Source organism: Salmo salar, chromosome 01 (assembly GCF_965601325.2).
Source record: "Salmo salar chromosome 01, fSalSal1, whole genome shotgun sequence".
In the NCBI taxonomy this organism is placed as follows: domain Eukaryota; kingdom Metazoa; phylum Chordata; class Actinopteri; order Salmoniformes; family Salmonidae; genus Salmo; species Salmo salar.
The window spans coordinates 169283905-169301803 of NC_138291.1; the positions used below are offsets into that span (position 1 = coordinate 169283905).

Genomic DNA, 17899 nt, shown 5'->3' on the forward strand with positions numbered 1-17899 from the left:
ACCAAAGCATATAAAAAAGGACTTTGGTAAGACTATTTCAATTACATGGCAATAGAATATGATGTGGAATAAATCCAATCTGTGCTAATGGTCCAGATACCTGTCCTGTTCTTTGACGGTGCGAACCAAGCTGGAGTAGAGCTGCTGCTCGGCCCTCAGGGCTCGGTTCAAAGAGCGGTGCTCCACCTGCAGGTCAGCCAACAAGGGCAGGACCTGGGGAGGGAGGGGGGCACAGGTCAAAGGTCAGATGCCACTCAATCAGTTGCTATACAAGGGTCATATTCATTGTGCATGCAATGGGAGTTGTTTTAAAACATTTCTCAATGGAAAACGAAAATTAGTGATCGTTATTGGACAGGTCCAGGTAGTCCCGCCTTGTGTCAGTCAGTTTTGGTGCCTTATGAACAGGACCCAGGTCACGGTGGGTTTATTCTCATGCTTGACTGTTTTTGACATGCAGACCAAAGAGTGAGCCTTTTCAAATTGTGACTTTGTGTTGTTGAACACTTTATTTTCACACAATTAAACCAGACATCACAAAAGGTTGTGACTTTATTGATTTTTGATGTAACACTCGACTATGGTACATTCAGACATGGCCATTCTTCTGAAGATAGATGGCACACTACAGCTCATAAATACGTTTCAGGCAGGGCTTGCTTTTGCGTGGTGCTACCTCTTGCTGGCTGTCACCACCGATGATGGTCCTCTCCCGCTGAGGGAGGCCAGGGAGCGAGTGCTCCACCCCGGCTTCAGCAGCCTGATCCTGGGGCTCCCGGGTCTGACTGTCCTCTCTCTGGCTCAGACGCTGGTGGAGGTCCTGTCAGCACATACACAGCAGAGAGACTGAGGTCAAACTAGTTACAGCAAATGAAACAAGTGCCCTCGAAGGGGTTAAAAAAAATGAATGTATTGAAGTGAAAGTATCGCTCAGATGTGTTCATTTCCTTTCAGAATTTACAATGACTGCAATAGATTATATATAACTGAGCCATGCTCAAGAGGTAGCACAGGTGGAGATGGCCAAAATCAGTTCAAGGTCAGCCAGGTGGATTAACCCGGTGCAAGCTACACATGAAACCAAATGGCACCAGGTAACCTCCTGAGCCTGTTTGAATGTGTGTATGAGTGTCTGTGTAGATTAGTAACAGTGTGTGAGGAGACCACTGGCCATCCACTCACGTTTAGAATCTCGTCCTTGGTCTCCAGGGTGGTGGTGAGGGAGTCTATGCTGGCCGCCTGGCCCTCGATACGCCCCTCCAGCTCAGACAACACTGACTGGAGATCAGCCAGGGACATCTGGAACACAGGAGAACAATGGGATAGAATGAAGACATTGACCCATGGTCCATTTTCTATTATCCACCTAATAGTCAGGATTTAGACTTGTGGAGGGTAATCTAATGATTCTGATCTGTACCCAGAGGTTATTTTTACCAAGAGCAAAGGAAAAAAACGACGTTAACTCAATGACAAACCAACAAAGGATCAAGAAAGTGAATCACTTTCTTATTCCTCAGTCAAAAATAGTGTATTCTTTGACCAGAGTAAAGGTGGATACCTAGTCAGTTGCACAACTGAATGCATTCAACCGAAATGTGTCTTCCGCATTTAACCCGACTCCTCTGAATCAGAGGTCGAGAGGGGGTGCTTTAAATCGACATCCATGTCATCGGCGCCCGGGAAGCAGTTGTTGTTGGGGGTTAACTGCCTTGCTCAAGGGCAGAACAGCAGATTTCTTTCCCACCTTGCCGGCTCAGGGATTTGAATCAGCTGCAGTATGTACTGTTCTCACCTTGAGCTCATTCTCCCTCTTCAGAGCCTTGTTGAGAGCCTCAGTCTTCTGAGCCAACTCCTTCTTCAGGATGACCACTGTCTTCTTGATGAGAGGGACCTTCTCCAAGGTGTCTTCATTGTTGTTCCTCTTGGAGAGGTCACCTACAGAGGGAACAAAACCAGTAGAGGACATTAGTGGGGTCAGGGTGCTGATGGACAAAGACAGTTTGACAGTTTGTACTTCAGCCAACTGCTGTTTTGTTCATTGGCATGCCAAACTGTTTAGCACAGCTTGCAACTTTAAGAGGTAAAGCCTCTCACCTTCCTTCTCCTCCAGTCTCTCCTGCAGCAACTGGATGGTCTGTCTGAGCTCCAGCACCTGGGACGGTGCAGGTTCCTTCTGCCTCAAGTCAGCCAGGAACTGGTCCCTCTCCCGGCCTCGCTCCAGAAGTTTCTGGCAGAGGAAATCAAAAGTTAAACACAGCGGAGCTCATAACCTTGCCATTAACTAAATTCAACGTTATTCTACCAAGACAAATCAAGGATGGCCAACGTGCAGGTTTTGTTCTAGCCCAACATTAAAAAAAATTTTATAATGTTTTGTTAATTTTATTTACTTGTGAGGTGCGTTAGAGCTAGGCAGGAGCAAAATGCTGCACATATTGTAGCCAGCCATGATTTAAATCCTAAACTATCAAAAACACAAAATAGTAGTGTACTCTGCACCTATCCAAAAAACTCTGTCCAAACTCACAATGATGATGGATTCCTTCTCGGTCAGCAGGGCCCTGAGCTTGGCAGTCTCCAGGTAACCCTCCTGTGTTGCAGTGGAACTAAGTTTCTCAGCAGAGGCCAGCTGCTGCTGCCGGGTACACAGCTGTCGCCTCAGCTCCTCGATCTCCTGGATGCGCTCAGACAGTGTCCTGTTATAGTGCTCCGCTGACTCCTGGAGGGACAGGAGAGAAAACATGAGATCATAAACACTAACCCTCCTGTAAAAATATTACAAGGTTAAGACAAATAAAATGTGAGTGTGGATGTTATTAGACAAAGGCTTTCTCATCACAATAAATCAACCAGTAAAAATGCCTCCAGTGTGCGTGTGTGCGCGCGTGTGTGTACCTTGAGAAGCTGGTCCTTGCTGCTGATAGTGGCCAGCAGGCCCTCCACGGCGCTCTCGTTGTCCGCCACCAGCCTCTCACGGGCCTTGACCGCATCCACCAGCATGGCCTCTGCCACCTTTAACCTCTGACCCATCTGCTCTGCAAGGTCACGGGCCTGAGACTGGGACTGGCTCAGCAGGGCACTTACCATCGCCTACACACATACAGAGAGAGGCAGAGAGAGACCGAACAAAAGAAAAATAAATCTTTACTTATCCAACTTTATCCTTCTGGGATTAACCTCTTTTCCAAGATATACTAGGTCAATATAATATCAAATCAGTATAGCATTGAACGACAGCGTGTTTGGTGAATGATGTCACTGTTTTGTTAGTATTGATGCCTGTGTTGTAAGAGTCTTTATGTTCAGGTAATATTTTGTGAGTGTCAGCTAGTAATACATGGGATTACTTTCTCCTTATGCGTCTTCCTACCTCCATGTCCTTGGTCTTGCCCTCCAGGGACAGCTGCAGCTGACTGATGATGGAGTCCTTTTCCCTGCAGGCTCGGTTCAGGTTGTCCTCCACATCCTGCTTGGCACGCTGCAAGTTCTTCAGGGTGTTGGCCAGGTGCTGCAGCTCCACGTCCTTCTCCTTGATCAACGTGTCAAAACTCTGCAGGGAGCGATGGAGAGTGAGAGACCAGTGTTGTAGACTCTCCATTCAACATGATGTTTACCCTAGCAGTCCTTGCAACAACTAGGAGGTAGTGTGTGACTTAATTAAATATGATATGCAGGGTTGGTGTCAATTCCATTTCAATTCAGTCAATTTAGTAAGTAAATTGAAATTCCAATTCTCCTCATTGAAAAGCAATGAGGGAAATTTGAGGAGTTTACATTTTTGTTGACTAACTAAACTGACTGAATTGAAATGGAATTGACTCCAACGCTGGTGTGGTGATCATGGTCCCTTACGTTGATGGTTTCCTCATTGTGAGACAGCAGGTTGTTGAGTCTCTCCAGGTCCCTCTCCTTCTCCCTGAGTGACAGATGCAGCTGGTGGATCTCGTTGTCTTTCTCTTCTAGCGCTGAAAACTTCTCATCCAGTGCTTGCTGTGGAGGAGCCATGCAGAATATTGAAATTAAAAGACCAAAGGCATACAATGTTCTTCATCAGATCGGAGCGAGCGAGAAAGATCGACATCCTGTTTGTGACAATCTTCATTTTTAATGACGTTGTTCATTAAATCATTCCATTTCCAAAGTACACTTCGGCAATATGTACATTTTTACATCATGCCAATAAAGCAATTGAATTGAGAGAGACAAATAGTTTACATTTCAAACATTGATAGAAAGCCCACCTCCAGAGCCTTTTCTTTTTCTTTCAGTCGTTCTCGCAGCTTCGACAGCATGGTGTCGCTTTCCTCAGGACTTCTGCTCTGCTCCATGTCTCTCATCATGTTCATGTACTCCTGATAGAGGGAGAATAGAGAAGAGGGAAGAAAGCAACAGCAAGAGAAAGAACAAGATCGAATAGAGGGACAGAAAGGGAAAAAAAGTGTGAAAGAACAAACAGTTTTTCCCAGTTCCCGTGCTACATTTTTACATTTTAGTCATTTAACAGACACCTCTTATCCAGTGAACTATAGTAGAGCGCATACATTTTCATATATACACACTACCGTTCAAAAGTTTGGGGTCACTTAAAAATGTCCTTGTTGTTGAAAGAAAAGCATTTTTTTTAAACCATTAAAATATCATCAACTTGATCAGAAATACAGTGTAGATATTGTAGCTGGAAACGGCAGATTTTTTATGGAATATGTACATGGGCGTACAGAGGCCCATTATCAGCAACCATCACTCCTGTGTTCCAATGGCACGTTGTGTTAGCTAATCCAAGTTGATAATTTTAAAAGGATAATTGATCATTAGAAAACCCTTTTGCAATTATGTTAGCACAGCTGAAAACTGCTGTGCTGATTAAAAAAAAGCAATAAAACTGGGCTTCTTTAGACTAGTTGAGTATCTGGAGCATCAGCATTTCTGGGTTCGATTACAGGCTCAAAATGGCCAGAAACAAAGATCTTTCTTCTGAAACTCGTCAGTCTATTCTTGTTCTGAGAAATGAAGACTATTCCATGCGAGAAATTGCCAAGAAACTGAAGATCTCATACAACGCTGTGTATTACTCCCTTCACAGAACTGCACAAGAACTAGCAAGCGCCACATTCTACCAACTGAGCCACACGGGACTACCGTATTGTGGTGTACTATCACCACAATATGGTGCTAGTACACCATATTTACCTAGTTCCATAGAAAAGGAATATATAGAACAGGCCTCACCAAATTGCTAGTGTTTGATACTCTAAGCCCCCTTCTATAGATTATATTTCTATGGTTTCACTTTTAGTTTCTCGAGCTCTCAGACTATCTACCTGTAGCTGCTGCTCCTTGTCGGCCAGGCAGGTGGTAAGGCGCTGGATGGTGACCTCGTGACTCTGCAGCCTCCTCTTTGTCTGCTCCAGCTGCTCCTGGTACTGCTGCTCCAGACTGCTTTCCCTCTCGCCCAGCTCCCCGTTAAGCTTCTTTAGCTGGTTCTGCATCTCCTGCATGGCGTAGATAGTTTACCCAGTAAGCACAATACGTTGAAAATACATCTTCTCAACGTCTTCTCAACCAAAAAGACGTCCATTCAACCAAAAAGGGTCAAGAGTTCATTCCTGGTTGGGTCGTGCGGTTTAGCAAATGCCCAAAAAATAAGTTGCCCTCAACTTTAGGAAAATGAATGGCTTTAGGGAATATATTCTGCATTCTATTATGCACGGGTAAAACCACATAGTTACATGGTAGTAAAACAAGCAGCTGTAGTAAACCTACAGAATGGGTTAAATAGGACAGCTTTTATACCTGCTCCCAGTTTGCCCATATCAAAGCTTTTCCACACAACGAAGTAGGGCTGGGCAATATGGCCAAAATATCATATCACAGTATTTTCTCATTTTTGACACTTCTGAATAACAAAAGTTCTCAATATGCTTCATGGGTAGTGTATGACCCTAGGATAGCAGCCAATTAATCCTAATTGGTTTTATTAAATGGGCTTTCTCCATTCTGATTGCATTGCTTTATACTGTTCAACCAAACTTCAACCAAAAATAATAGGACAAAACTGACAGTGGTCTTATTTGTAGAACATTGCATAGGAATCAAAATCATTCTGTAGCCTCCAACTCTGGTACTCGACCAATGGTTGCCATTTGCAAAGTTATTTGTTTGAATTCCAACACTCACTTCCAGCATTTTAATACATTTCTTCATTTCCTTCATTAATTTGTTATTATTTACACACTGCGTCACATTTTCCCCCCCATCTTAGTATGCCTGTTTAGTCCTTGACAGAATAATTATCCTTTTTCATTGTGCAATTTCAGATTTAATTGCAGTTCTTACTTTCGCCACAGACGATTTCCGGGAGTTTATTTGGCAAGGTTGCCCTTCCGAAATTGTTAACTTGCTGTGCAAGCAATAACCATAACTTTGAGTAATTACTGAATTATTTAATGTAACTAATCAAACATTAAAATACTGCTATAGAAGGTGAAGTAAAAATCCAAACCGGTCCGTGAATGGATACTGGTATATTGTTTTTATTTATTATTGCTACTGAAGGTAGTGTTAGTCGGCTGTATATGAGCCAGAACTCCTGTATTTTTCATCAAGTAGATTCAGCTGTGGGCCCATTTTTTATTGAGCAGATGGTCGGGGGGCCAGAACATAATTACAAATCATTTGTTGACCGCAAGAAGCCCAAACAGATAATATTTGACTAAAACATAATCATTTCAAATCTTGCTTTCATTTGTATATGATCACGTGTCTCTATTATGTCTGGAAATACTTGGGAACAGATTTCATAAATTAATATCACTTGGAGGTGTTTTTACACTCTTATGTCCAACAATGAACATTTATTTAAATTTTACTTGGGGGGCCAAATAAAACCCCCCCGGGGGCCACCAGTTGGGAACCCCTGCTATAGCTTGTTCTCCATTTCCTTTTTAAATAGTGAGCCAACATGTTTTTCAGCACTTTTATTTCCCTGACTGATCAAAACTTGTTTTCTCATGCTCTCTTGTCTCTCTGCAGCAGACATATAGTGAACAATATGTTTGGAACATCAAATCACAATAAAATCTGTTTCAAATCGCAAAATGGATAGAATCTTGAGAATCACAATAGATATATTATCAGCACCTAAGTATCGTGATAATACCGTATCGTTAGGTTCCTGGCAATTCCCAGGACAACAATAGATATTCCTCCTGTGGCCTTACATTGAGAGCTTTGTCTCCCTTCTTCTTCTGCTGCTGCAGCTCCTCTAGCTCCTGCTCCAGCTGCTCCTTGGCCTGCTGCAGATCAGCCAGCTCCTGCTCCCTCCTGCCCAGGGAGCGCTGCAGCTTCTGCGCCTCCAGCCGCTTGGTGTGGTGCTCCCCCTGGAGCTGGGACAGCTCCGCCTGCTTCTCCATCAGCAGAGACTGGTGCTCCTCCGCACCCTGGGGGGAAATCATGAATATGGATGGAGTTTGAAAAACAGGAGACTTATTTTTGTATTTTGAGTGCATGTGTGTGCAACGCAGAAGTCTGTATTGATGTGACCTCTGGCAAACACGCACAGATAGACATTACAGCCCTAAAGCAGAGTAGATACACACACTGCAGCTGCCTGCCAGATCTCACAATACCTTTAACGGTGTTTAGCGAATGCCCTCATATGACATAGCACTTCCATGCCCGACTGCGCAGTGAATGACGTGGCACACAGCCATTGGTTGATGCATGCAGCGCGACTGATGTATTGGGCCTGGAACGCAGCCAATGCTGTGTCTGATCTCACTTGCCTGGTATTTCTGGAGCTGGGCTTTGTGCGCTGCCTCCCTGGCTTTGGCTAATGCCTCGTCCCTGTCCTCAATCTCATGGCACAGCTCTTCAATCTGGAACACACAGACAGAGACAGACGTGTTGGTGTGACAATGTTACATAAGCCCTCAGTCTACGTAGCAGAGATGGTATAGCATATGAGGCGATATATTTTTGGGTGGCCAACAATAGTTGGTTACAGCAGTATTTTATCAAATGAGGTTATCACCCTCAACATTTATTACAGTGTGAATATTATCTACTCAACCTCTTTTTCCTTTTCTTTGAGCACCAGACTGAGTCCCTGGATGGTTTTGTCTCGTTTCAGAGCGTTCTTCTTCTCCGAGCTCAGCTCGTTCTCAGTCTCCTCCAGCTTACCAGACAGCACCTGTTAAAAAAGTTGTCGTCAAGTGGTCACTTGTGGTCCTCTATAGCTAAGGTCGTGAGAGAATGGCACTTGCATCGCCAAGATTGTGGGTTTGATTCCCAGGGCCACTCGTATGTGAAATGTATTCACACATGACTGACAGTCACTTTAGATAAAAGCCTCTGCTAAATTGCATATAATTAAGTAGCCAAAACAAGAGAGTAAATTCATCTTCCTCCAACATGTTTGATTAATCACAATGGTACATTTTGAATTCACCCTAAATATGTGCTCCTACCCCATAGGCATTTCTGTAGAACTGAAAGGATTGCCTAGGTGTATTCATTTCCAAATAGTGAAAATTCCACTATGAAAACATTTACCGGTATGTATATATTTTCACTATTATTCTACAATGTAGAAAATATCAAAAAAATTAAGAAAAACCCTGGAATGCGTAGGGGAGTCCAAACATTTGACTAGTAGTAGTAGTAGTATGTGTGTATGTGTGTGTGTGTGTGTGTGTGTGTGTGTGTGTGTGTGTGTGTATATAACAAAAACTATTTGCTACACATTTTCTTTTTCCCCCAAATCACCTTGTTGTTATTCTGGATGTCCTCCAGGGTCTTGGAGAGGTTCTGGTTCGTTGCTCTGAACTGGTTCAGCTCCTCACTCAGCTGCCTCTGGGCTGTCTCCAGCCTGCTCACCTCATTCAGCTGCTCAGTGAAACCCTGGGGAAGGGAAACAGAATTCTTGGAAATTAGTCAACAAAGAGAATGAGTTGGCTAAGAAAGGAAAAGAGGACATCAAGGGGAAGGAAACACTGTCACAGGGGCAGAGAACGCCTGTGAATCCCTTTTATTGATTATTTATTCACATGTACTTTATTTCCCATTATTAACGGAAATGGATCCTTTTACTGCGACGATATCCAACCTCACAACTGGTTGATCTTTTTTAGTCAAATAATTATCCAAATTCAGTCTAAAGCTACAAACTTGGCCTTCCAAGTTCTCTACAGAGGATCGGTCTGAGGTGAGATGACTGGACTACCTCAGCTCTGAGAGGAATGTAACCATCATTAAACTCCTCTGTGAGGTCCTGGAGGGACTTCCACTCAGCCTCCTTCCGTCTGCGTCGGGCCCCAGGGGTGATGCTGCATCCTGGGGGGAGTTGCTGTCCCACCCTGGGCTTCCTCCGCAGGACAGGGATGCGGCTCCCGGGGGACCCTGGGATTGGTCGTCTGGGGATGGAGCGCAGCAGCTGCAGCAGGTCGGAGATGGGAGGCTGGGCTGGGGAGTGCCCCCTCTGGTTTCTGGTGGTAGTATGGCCCACTGAAGGAGAGCATTCCCTCACCGATATCTTTGACTCTCTGCACGGTCTCTGTGACAGGGGGCCCAGTGGTTCTGTCTGGTGAGGGTAGTCAGGGTTGAGGGACTGAAGCGAGGCCGAGCGGAACCTGGAACTGGGGGAGGAGAGGGTGCCTTTGCGGTAGACCAGGTCCTGGTACATCATGCTCCGGGAGCGGAGCCCAGGGTTCTTCTCCGGGCAGGGATCCCCACTGGACTGCACCCTCCTGGGGGCTGAGCTTGACCGACCTGCGGCTCCCACTGGACCACCCAGGAGGTCCATACTCGCAGAGTGCCTCACCCCTTCATCTTCCTTCCTCTGCCCTTCTGACGTAAACTGTTCTCCCCCGCACTCGTCGGGACTTCCACCTTCAGAGGACCTCCAGAGGGGGGTCATAATGGTGCTTACCTCCCCCACGTCGGGCCTCTCCGGCAGGGGGTTGTGGCGTCCATAGACGTGGGCCACACACTGCTTCAGATTCTCCCTTTCCTGCTGCAACCGCTGCACCTGGGCAGCATGCTCCTCCTGCAGCCTGCCGATCTGCACGTCGCACTGCACTATGCGCTCCAGCGTGAACACACACTTGCCGCACAGGAACTCTGACGCCTGGCCATCGGGGTCGCGGTCGACCTGGCGCCCCAGCACGTGGGACAGGATGACCTGGAGCTGCCGTTTGCCCGACGGGTTGAAGATCCAGCGGCACTGGCTGCCAATGAGGCGTAATCTGCATACGCGGCATGGGTCCTTCATGGTGATGACTAGAGATGATGGTTCGGTCCAACAGAGAAACACTCAGATAGGCTCCGTGTATAAACGCTCCAATCTCCCGCAGTCGTCAGCTTGCCAGCCATGGCACAGAGAAAATGCTCTCTCCATTTCTGTGACAGGAACAGTGCAGTAAGCTCACAGTTTAGTCCAACACTCAAAAATGCTCCTTACAGACCCTAAACACAAAAAACTCTCCGCTTTCCCATGGTCGTCAGTCTGCCAGCCATGGCATACAGCAGACTCTCCCGCTCTGATTGAAGAGGAGAGACTGAAAGCTCTTCCTGGTGAGAGCAGCGTAAGCGTTAAGCCCCATCTTCTAATCCCTCCTCCGCTGTCCCACACATTCAATTAGACCAAATCCCCTGGACTGGACCCGCGGTGATCTCCTGTTACGGCTGACTGCTGGCCTCATAATCCAGCCCCATCTGAACCCAGGACTATCTACTCATCCTGGCTGCCCCAACAAGGACAGCAGGGCCTGGGGTCTACACAGGTGAGGTGACATTGACCGAGGGCTGGTTAAGGTGTGTTGGTCTCCTTGGCAAGGCTAAGGTAAATCTGATTTAAGATTAAGAGATGGCCTCACCTGGTCCTCAATGCCACCATCTGCCTCACCTCAGAAAACATGATAGAGCTACAGTGATGAACTGCCTGGCCCCTTAGACCTCTATGTGCGTGTGGCTCTCTGATACACACTACTGACCTAACAACCCAGAGACTGGACTCTTTTTACCCAGCTTTACCCCTTTTACACCATGTAATCTGACAGACAGCCCAGACAGAATCCAATAGAAACCTATAGGGGTTGTGGTTTTTAATATAAAGTTGTCCATAAATAACCTTAAGGGCAACTCTCTCCTGCCGGGATGCTAATCCTGTATTAACACAGAAACCTGGACCAAGAGAGAGGAGGAAACATGGGCACTGACAGCTTCCGCTACTGTCGGACAGGACTAAATAATAATACTATATTTGTCCATCTTGCAGATGAAATCCATCTTCTGATCTGCTATCAACAGTGCTTCATTTGAGCTGGATCCTGGCGGAACAGGATCTGGCACCTCTCAATTTTGGACTGTTTCATTCCGGAACCCATTTGCCAGGAGGCGGTACCTCTCCTGGCATGAAAAAGTATTCTCACCATATGCAATGTAAACATTCTAATCACAGTTCATTCAATTTAGCCTCCCCTGAAATTCTCCTGCCCCCTAAAAACTGTAACGTGAAAAGTTTAGTGGGCTGACCCGGGTTTATGGTGTGCACAACATTGTAGTCTAGAATGATATTAACTTTCCTGGATCGCTCTCCGCTCTAATAGACATGAGCCCGCAACTGATCTCTCCAGCGTTGCACTTCATCTATTTCCTTATAGAATCATAGCTGCGGGAAGGGTGCTGGAGGTGCCGCATCTCCTCTGATAAATTGAAATACATTTGTCAAAATGATAGAATTACTTCTGTCGGTTCGGGAAAAGAAATGTAATAATTCGGAATACTACATCAGGAGTAGGCCTATAATTTAGCCACAGAGGATCATTAGCTTTTTTTTCTTCACAGCCTAGCTGTGGATGGTGTGTAGTCCAATCACAAGGCATGCCTACAGCTGGGAACACAAGGCAAATCTGTCAGCGAAAGGCATGCAGCCAAAACAGGCCTTTCGCAATATTTCATATGCAATCGTGGGAAAACACCGATCGGAAAGAAAATGGAAAGAAGAAGACTAATCTGTCTGTAGGCTACCAAATATGTTATCAACTTGCAAATAGGCCTATTGATCGAACAGCATTGTTTTACAAAGTAAAAAAAAAAAATGTAAAAATGAAAAAAGAGGCTTCTGGCACGAGCACATCAGCCATCACCAGTGAGGGAGCTGTGCATCATTGGGTGAGTCAGTGAAACCAGAAAGCTTTTTCAGGACTAATTTCCTCCTCATAAATGTACAATATCTGTCTCTCCACACACCTAGGCTAATGATGGAATTTTTTTAATTCAGATGCCACCCGGTTACTCATCCCTGCACCTTAGAGGCCCTATGTACATAGATGTGGAACACTGGTCACTTTAACAACGTTCACATACTGCAGTAGTCAAGTCCATACTATTCAACTATTGCTGTACATACACTATCCACGTATTCTTCAGATATAGTATATATTCTATCCCCATACTGTCCATAATGTCTATACATCACACTTATACTCCGGATTCCGACATTGCGCATCCTAATATATTTCTTAATTCCATTATTTTACTTTGGATTTGTGCGCATTATGTATTGTCAGATATTACTGCACTGTTGGAGCTAGGAACAGGCATCTAACTACACTCGCAATAACATCTGCTAAACATGCGTATGCAACAAATTACATTTGATTTAGGTAATTTAGCAGACGCTCTTATCCAGTGCGACTGACAGTCAGTGCATTCAACTTATTGTAGCTAGTTAAGACAACCATACATCACAATCATTTTACATCATATAGGTTAATAAAGTAGACAGATTCTAGCAGTAGATTACAGTGTTAGCTCGTAGATGGTTGAGAAGAATAGAACAGATCTAACAACTCTACTTCTCTTCCTGGGGAACCAATGACGTCAGCTTCCTCTGATGACGGCAACTTCTATAAACTACAAAGCTCTTGCCTGCCACAACAAAGCAGAACACACACAGAGAAACAAACAGAAACCAACAGCACTGTAAAACAACAAAGAACAGAAGAGGAGGTATACGGACGTAAAAAGGGCAACAAAATAGACAATCATTTCAGAACGCATTTCCTCTCATGGAGCAGATTCAGAGTCAAACCGCCTGACAGATTGTGTCTGTTCCATGTCGCACACAGAGATATATGGCCAGAGGACGTGTGTGTGTGTGTGTGTGTGTGTGTGTGTGTGTGTGTGTGTGTGTGTGTGTGTGTGTGTGTGTGTGTGTGTATACACTTGAATTTCATGAATGCAGGAGACAGCTAAGAGAGGGTAGCTAATGCCTGGTGGGCATACCGTGACCTGTCACTAAATAAAAGAGCCGCCACAGAATTAGACAACAAAAGGAGTGTCATACAACCCAACAAAACAGACAATCACAAGCAAGTGCACTCTAGTTGGAGACTCAGGTCAGAGAAGTCTAATACACAGTGTATGCACAGTCAGACACTATGGGAAGATCTCCCCAAGTCCCCACATCCCGTCTCCTCTCTCCCCCTCCTCAAAACCCATTGGAGGAAAAGGTCAGAGGGGAGGGACCACTGGCTTTCTCATCCAATGGGTTTTGAGAAGGAGATGAGGAAGAAGATGGGAGGAGTATGCATTATTGAGATCTTCCCCATGGCCCCATCCAGAAACAACCTTGGGCTTTTTCCTTCAATACGGTCGAGAAGGAGCCTAGGAAATACTGGATGGGAAGGAATCATATAATCCGGGGTCGGTCTGTCATCACATGATGTAAGAGGGTAAAGTTGGTAGATTGAGATATTGAGCTGATATACGTTAGGCAATATGGCGACAGAAATTGAGAAAAAACCCACCTGATGGTCCTTCTCCGTCCTGCCCTTCTCACGGCCCAGCTCAGCCCTCAGAGTCTGCAGTTCCTTGTCTTTCTGGCCAATGAGAGCAGAGAGTTGTAGGGTGTGCTCTGTGGTTGGTGCGTCCGTCCCCTGGTCTCTGCCAGTACTTTGTAGCTGTTGGATCACAGCTTCCTGGTTCATCACAGATATCCTCAGTTGATCTATGACACTGGAGGGACAAAAAGTAGGCTACGTTATGATCACATTATCAAAACATTTATCCCCATTATAAACAAATGGCATATTGTCCTTACATTTAGGTGTCATTGGATAACACAAAGGTATTAGGTTTCGTACTCAAGGCAGGTGAAATGGAAGAGACAGAGTACATCAGAGCTACATAATCATCTCATTTCTCCATGATCAACATGTTGGTGTCAGTGTAGAATATCACAGCAGATATTAAATTAAGTACATGGGCTGCTATTGAAATGGAACCCTATTCCCTATATAGTGAACTACTTTTGAACGGTCAAAAGTATTGCACCATATAGGGAATAGGGAGCCATTTCGGACACAGCCTAGGTTTTACACTTTGTTGAAAAACCCCTTTGTATCTGTCCTTACCCGTTTTTCTCCAGTAGAGCCTGCTGCAGGTCGTGGCTGGGAACATGGACAGGGGTTCCCGACCGGCTCAGGGACAAGAGCTGCTTCTCCATACCAATGCTTCTCACCTTCTCTTGCTCAGCAATGGCGGCCATCTTGTCGACTTCCTTCTCGGCCACTCTCAGACCCTGACATTGAAGAGAAAATTGATGGGAATGTTCCAAGACTAGTCACTGACCTTTTCCAATAATGTGCCTTTTCATTATCACCTAACTTTGACTAAAGTCTCTTAGACACATGGTAAGACCAGTGGAGGCTCCTGAGGGGAGGACGGCTCATAATAACGGCTGGAACGGAGCAAATGGAATGGCATCATACACCTGGAAACCATGTGTTTGATATATTTGATACCATTCCACTGATTCCGCTACAGCCATTACCACAAGCCCGTCCTCCCCAATTAAGGTGCTCTGCAGTCAGTGTTCATATTAGTGCAGTAATGCCGTAGCCCAGTGCTCACCTGCTCCAGCTCAGCGATGCGCTTGTTGAGAGTGTCTCGGAGTGCATCCATCTCTCTGTGGGCTCGCTCTCTCACACGCAGGGAGTCACCGGACTCTCTACCTGCCAGGCTCTCCAACGCTTTCCTGATAACAAGACATAATAAAGTTTATTTATTATTTGGATTTTCAATATTTGACAGAATAAACAAAAGTTATTTGACAAGTAAAGGGCAAAAATACACAACTGGCCCTCTAACACACACACACACACGGATCAATGACAGTCAATGTTTACCAACTAATGAACTAGTGATTAATCAAAGAGTGAAAAGTGAGTCAGTGATGTTTAGGACAGTCATATTTGAATACCAGTCATGACTATTGATGACTGAAATGACCGTCAGCCGCCGCCTGTACTCACAGACCGACAGCGTCAGCCGCCGCCTGTACTCACAGACCGACAGCGTCAGCCGCCGCCTGTACTCACAGACCGACAGCGTCAGCCGCCGCCTGTACTCACAGACCGACAGCGTCAGCCGCCGCCTGTACTCACAGACCGACAGCGTCAGCCGCCGCCTGTACTCACAGACCGATAGCGTCAGCAGTCTGTACTCACAGACCGATAGCGTCAGCAGTCTGTACTCACAGAGCGATAGCGTCAGCAGTCTGTACTCACAGAGCGATAGCGTCAGCAGTCTGTACTCACAGAGCGATAGCGTCAGCAGTCTGTACTCACAGAGCGATAGCGTCAGCAGTCTGTACTCACAGAGCGATAGCGTCAGCAGTCTGTACTCACAGAGCGATAGCGTCAGCAGTCTGTACTCACAGAGCGATAGCGTCAGCAGTCTGTACTCACAGACCGATAGCGTCAGCAGTCTGTACTCACAGACCGATAGCGTCAGCAGTCTGTACTCACAGACCGAAAGCGTCAGCAGTCTGTACTCACAGACCGATAGCGTCAGTAGTCGGTACTCAGTATCAGAAGGCTGTACTCACGATGCAGACACCAGTAGCTCATGCTTCTCTGCCAGATCTCTCTTCATAGACTCCACCTCCACCTTCAGCTCAATGTTCTGAGGAGGACAATCATTCAGTCAAATTCCATTCACTTTAACACAGATGTTTTACATGGAAAAACCTGCCACACCGTAGCTTAGATCCAATGGTTCATTCCTGCATTGTATTTTGTTTGGAGTGGTTCCTAAAGCACTCCAAGTATGCTCTGAGAATATGTTGAGTATGGTCCTCAACTGCATACTTCAACAATGTAATTCGCTTTGGCACTGGAAGCTATGTGTTCATATCGTAACAATGAGTAGGTGTGTACTCAAATGCAGGTGGGTCATCGCAAAATAGAATAAGACAATATTTTTCTATGAGGAAGACAGAGACTTGTCTCCGAGATCAGTGGACTAAATGTGAGATATGTTAGTTGTGCATTTAGTAAAGTAGTGAAACTGGTCTGAGATCAGTGGGCTAAATGTAAGACACCAGGTTCTCCAAAGGAGTTTTAAACAAGGTGGTGGTGGTGCTGCTGCTGCGTACGGCAGTGGGAGACTCACAAGGTGGAGCAGCGCCACTCTTACATTCTTTGGGGAGAACCCTAAGACATGGTGGATGAGTATTTAGTAAAGTAGTGAGACTGGTCTGAGAACAGTGGGCTAAACTCTGGTGGGGGTTAGCTGTGTTTTTTGGGTGGAACTAGGGCTGGGAGATATGGACAAAATATCATATCAATATATTTCAATTTTTTTACAGTATGACGGTATTTGACGACATTTTATGTTTTGGAATAATAAAAAAGTTATAAATATGCTTTCTAAGTAGTTCCTGACCCCAGGGTGGTAACACACACATTATAGGCGTTCTCCATTTATACTGTTCGATCCAACTCCAAACAAAACTAATGGCCAGCATTTTCATACATTTCCTGCACTTTTATCATCATTTCGACACTGTGCCACGCAGTATGATGAGGCAAAAAAAATCTAGGCCTAGTTCATTGGTGAACTGTTGGAGTCATGATATATAATGACTATTCTAATTCTATAGTTGGAATATAGTGGGCAGCACTGGAGGTTGGTGGCACTTTAATTGGGGAGGACGGTCTTGTGGTAAGTGGAATGAGCGGAGTAAGTGGAATGGTATCAAATACGTCAAAACATATGGTTTGCTTGTGTTTGATGCCATTCGCTCCATTCCAGCCATTATTCATGACTCTGTTCATATCCCCGGAGAAAAAGCAGCCATCCTCCCCTCAGCAGCCTCCACTGGTGGGCAGCACCTTGAATACATTGAATTTTCAATATTTGACAGAATAAACTAAAGTTATTTGACAAGTAAAGGGCAAAAATACACAACTGGCCCTCTAACACACACACACACACGGATCAATGACAGTCAATGTTTACAGAGTAAGTGGATATGCCACGGAGGAATTATTGACAGGGTAGGAACCAGTGTTGATCAGAGAGTGAATCTAGCCGCACATTTCAATTCACGAGCAATAAAGATAAAACACCATGTTAAAAACTTAGGTGTTATTTTAGACCCTGAACTAAATTTTGAATTACACATTAGGAATGTGACCAAAATAGCTTTTTACCACCTGAAACACTGCCATGCTTTTATTACAAGCAGGCTTGACTACTGTAATGCTCTCCTCTCTGGTCTACCCAAGAAAGCCATTGGTCAACTGCAAAACATACAGAATACTGCAGCACAGGTACTGACCAGGACCAGACGGAGAGCACACATTACACCGGTTTTAAGGTCTCCACACGGGCTGCCTATGAGTTTAAGAATTCATTTGGAGCTTATTCTATTGTTTTTTTAAAATCAATCCACGATTGTGCACACCAATACATGTCAGACATGCTTTTAAGTGATGTACCCAGTAGGTCCCTCAAGTCCTCTGGCACAAAGCCTAGGACCAAGAGGCATGGCGCGGCAGCCTTTATGCCCCCAGCCTCTGGAATAGCCTGAGAGAGAACCTGAGGG

At 45.3% G+C, this 17899-nt stretch overlaps 1 protein-coding gene across 7 annotated transcripts in view; it reads right to left on the reverse strand.

Annotated features, from left to right (window-relative positions):
* Nucleotides 1-17899, reverse strand: part of cdk5rap2 (CDK5 regulatory subunit associated protein 2) — a 68308-nt gene that overhangs the window by 40223 nt on the left and 10186 nt on the right. For all 7 annotated transcript variants that reach the window (XM_082956257.1, XM_082956256.1, XM_014142136.3 and 4 more), the window contains 19 exons: nt 15896-15972; nt 14920-15043; nt 14421-14587; nt 13815-14022; nt 8770-8904; nt 8075-8194; nt 7788-7880; nt 7224-7442; nt 5325-5495; nt 4245-4355; nt 3856-3993; nt 3374-3553; nt 2899-3093; nt 2531-2722; nt 2098-2230; nt 1796-1938; nt 1183-1299; nt 677-820; nt 101-213 (listed from right to left, as the gene is read on the reverse strand). In XM_082956257.1, coding sequence (XP_082812383.1) covers nt 101-213; nt 677-820; nt 1183-1299; nt 1796-1938; nt 2098-2230; nt 2531-2722; nt 2899-3093; nt 3374-3553; nt 3856-3993; nt 4245-4355; nt 5325-5495; nt 7224-7442; nt 7788-7880; nt 8075-8194; nt 8770-8904; nt 13815-14022; nt 14421-14587; nt 14920-15043; nt 15896-15972 — 2780 coding nt within the window. The remainder of the gene's footprint in view (nt 1-100; nt 214-676; nt 821-1182; nt 1300-1795; nt 1939-2097; nt 2231-2530; nt 2723-2898; nt 3094-3373; nt 3554-3855; nt 3994-4244; nt 4356-5324; nt 5496-7223; nt 7443-7787; nt 7881-8074; nt 8195-8769; nt 8905-13814; nt 14023-14420; nt 14588-14919; nt 15044-15895; nt 15973-17899) is intronic.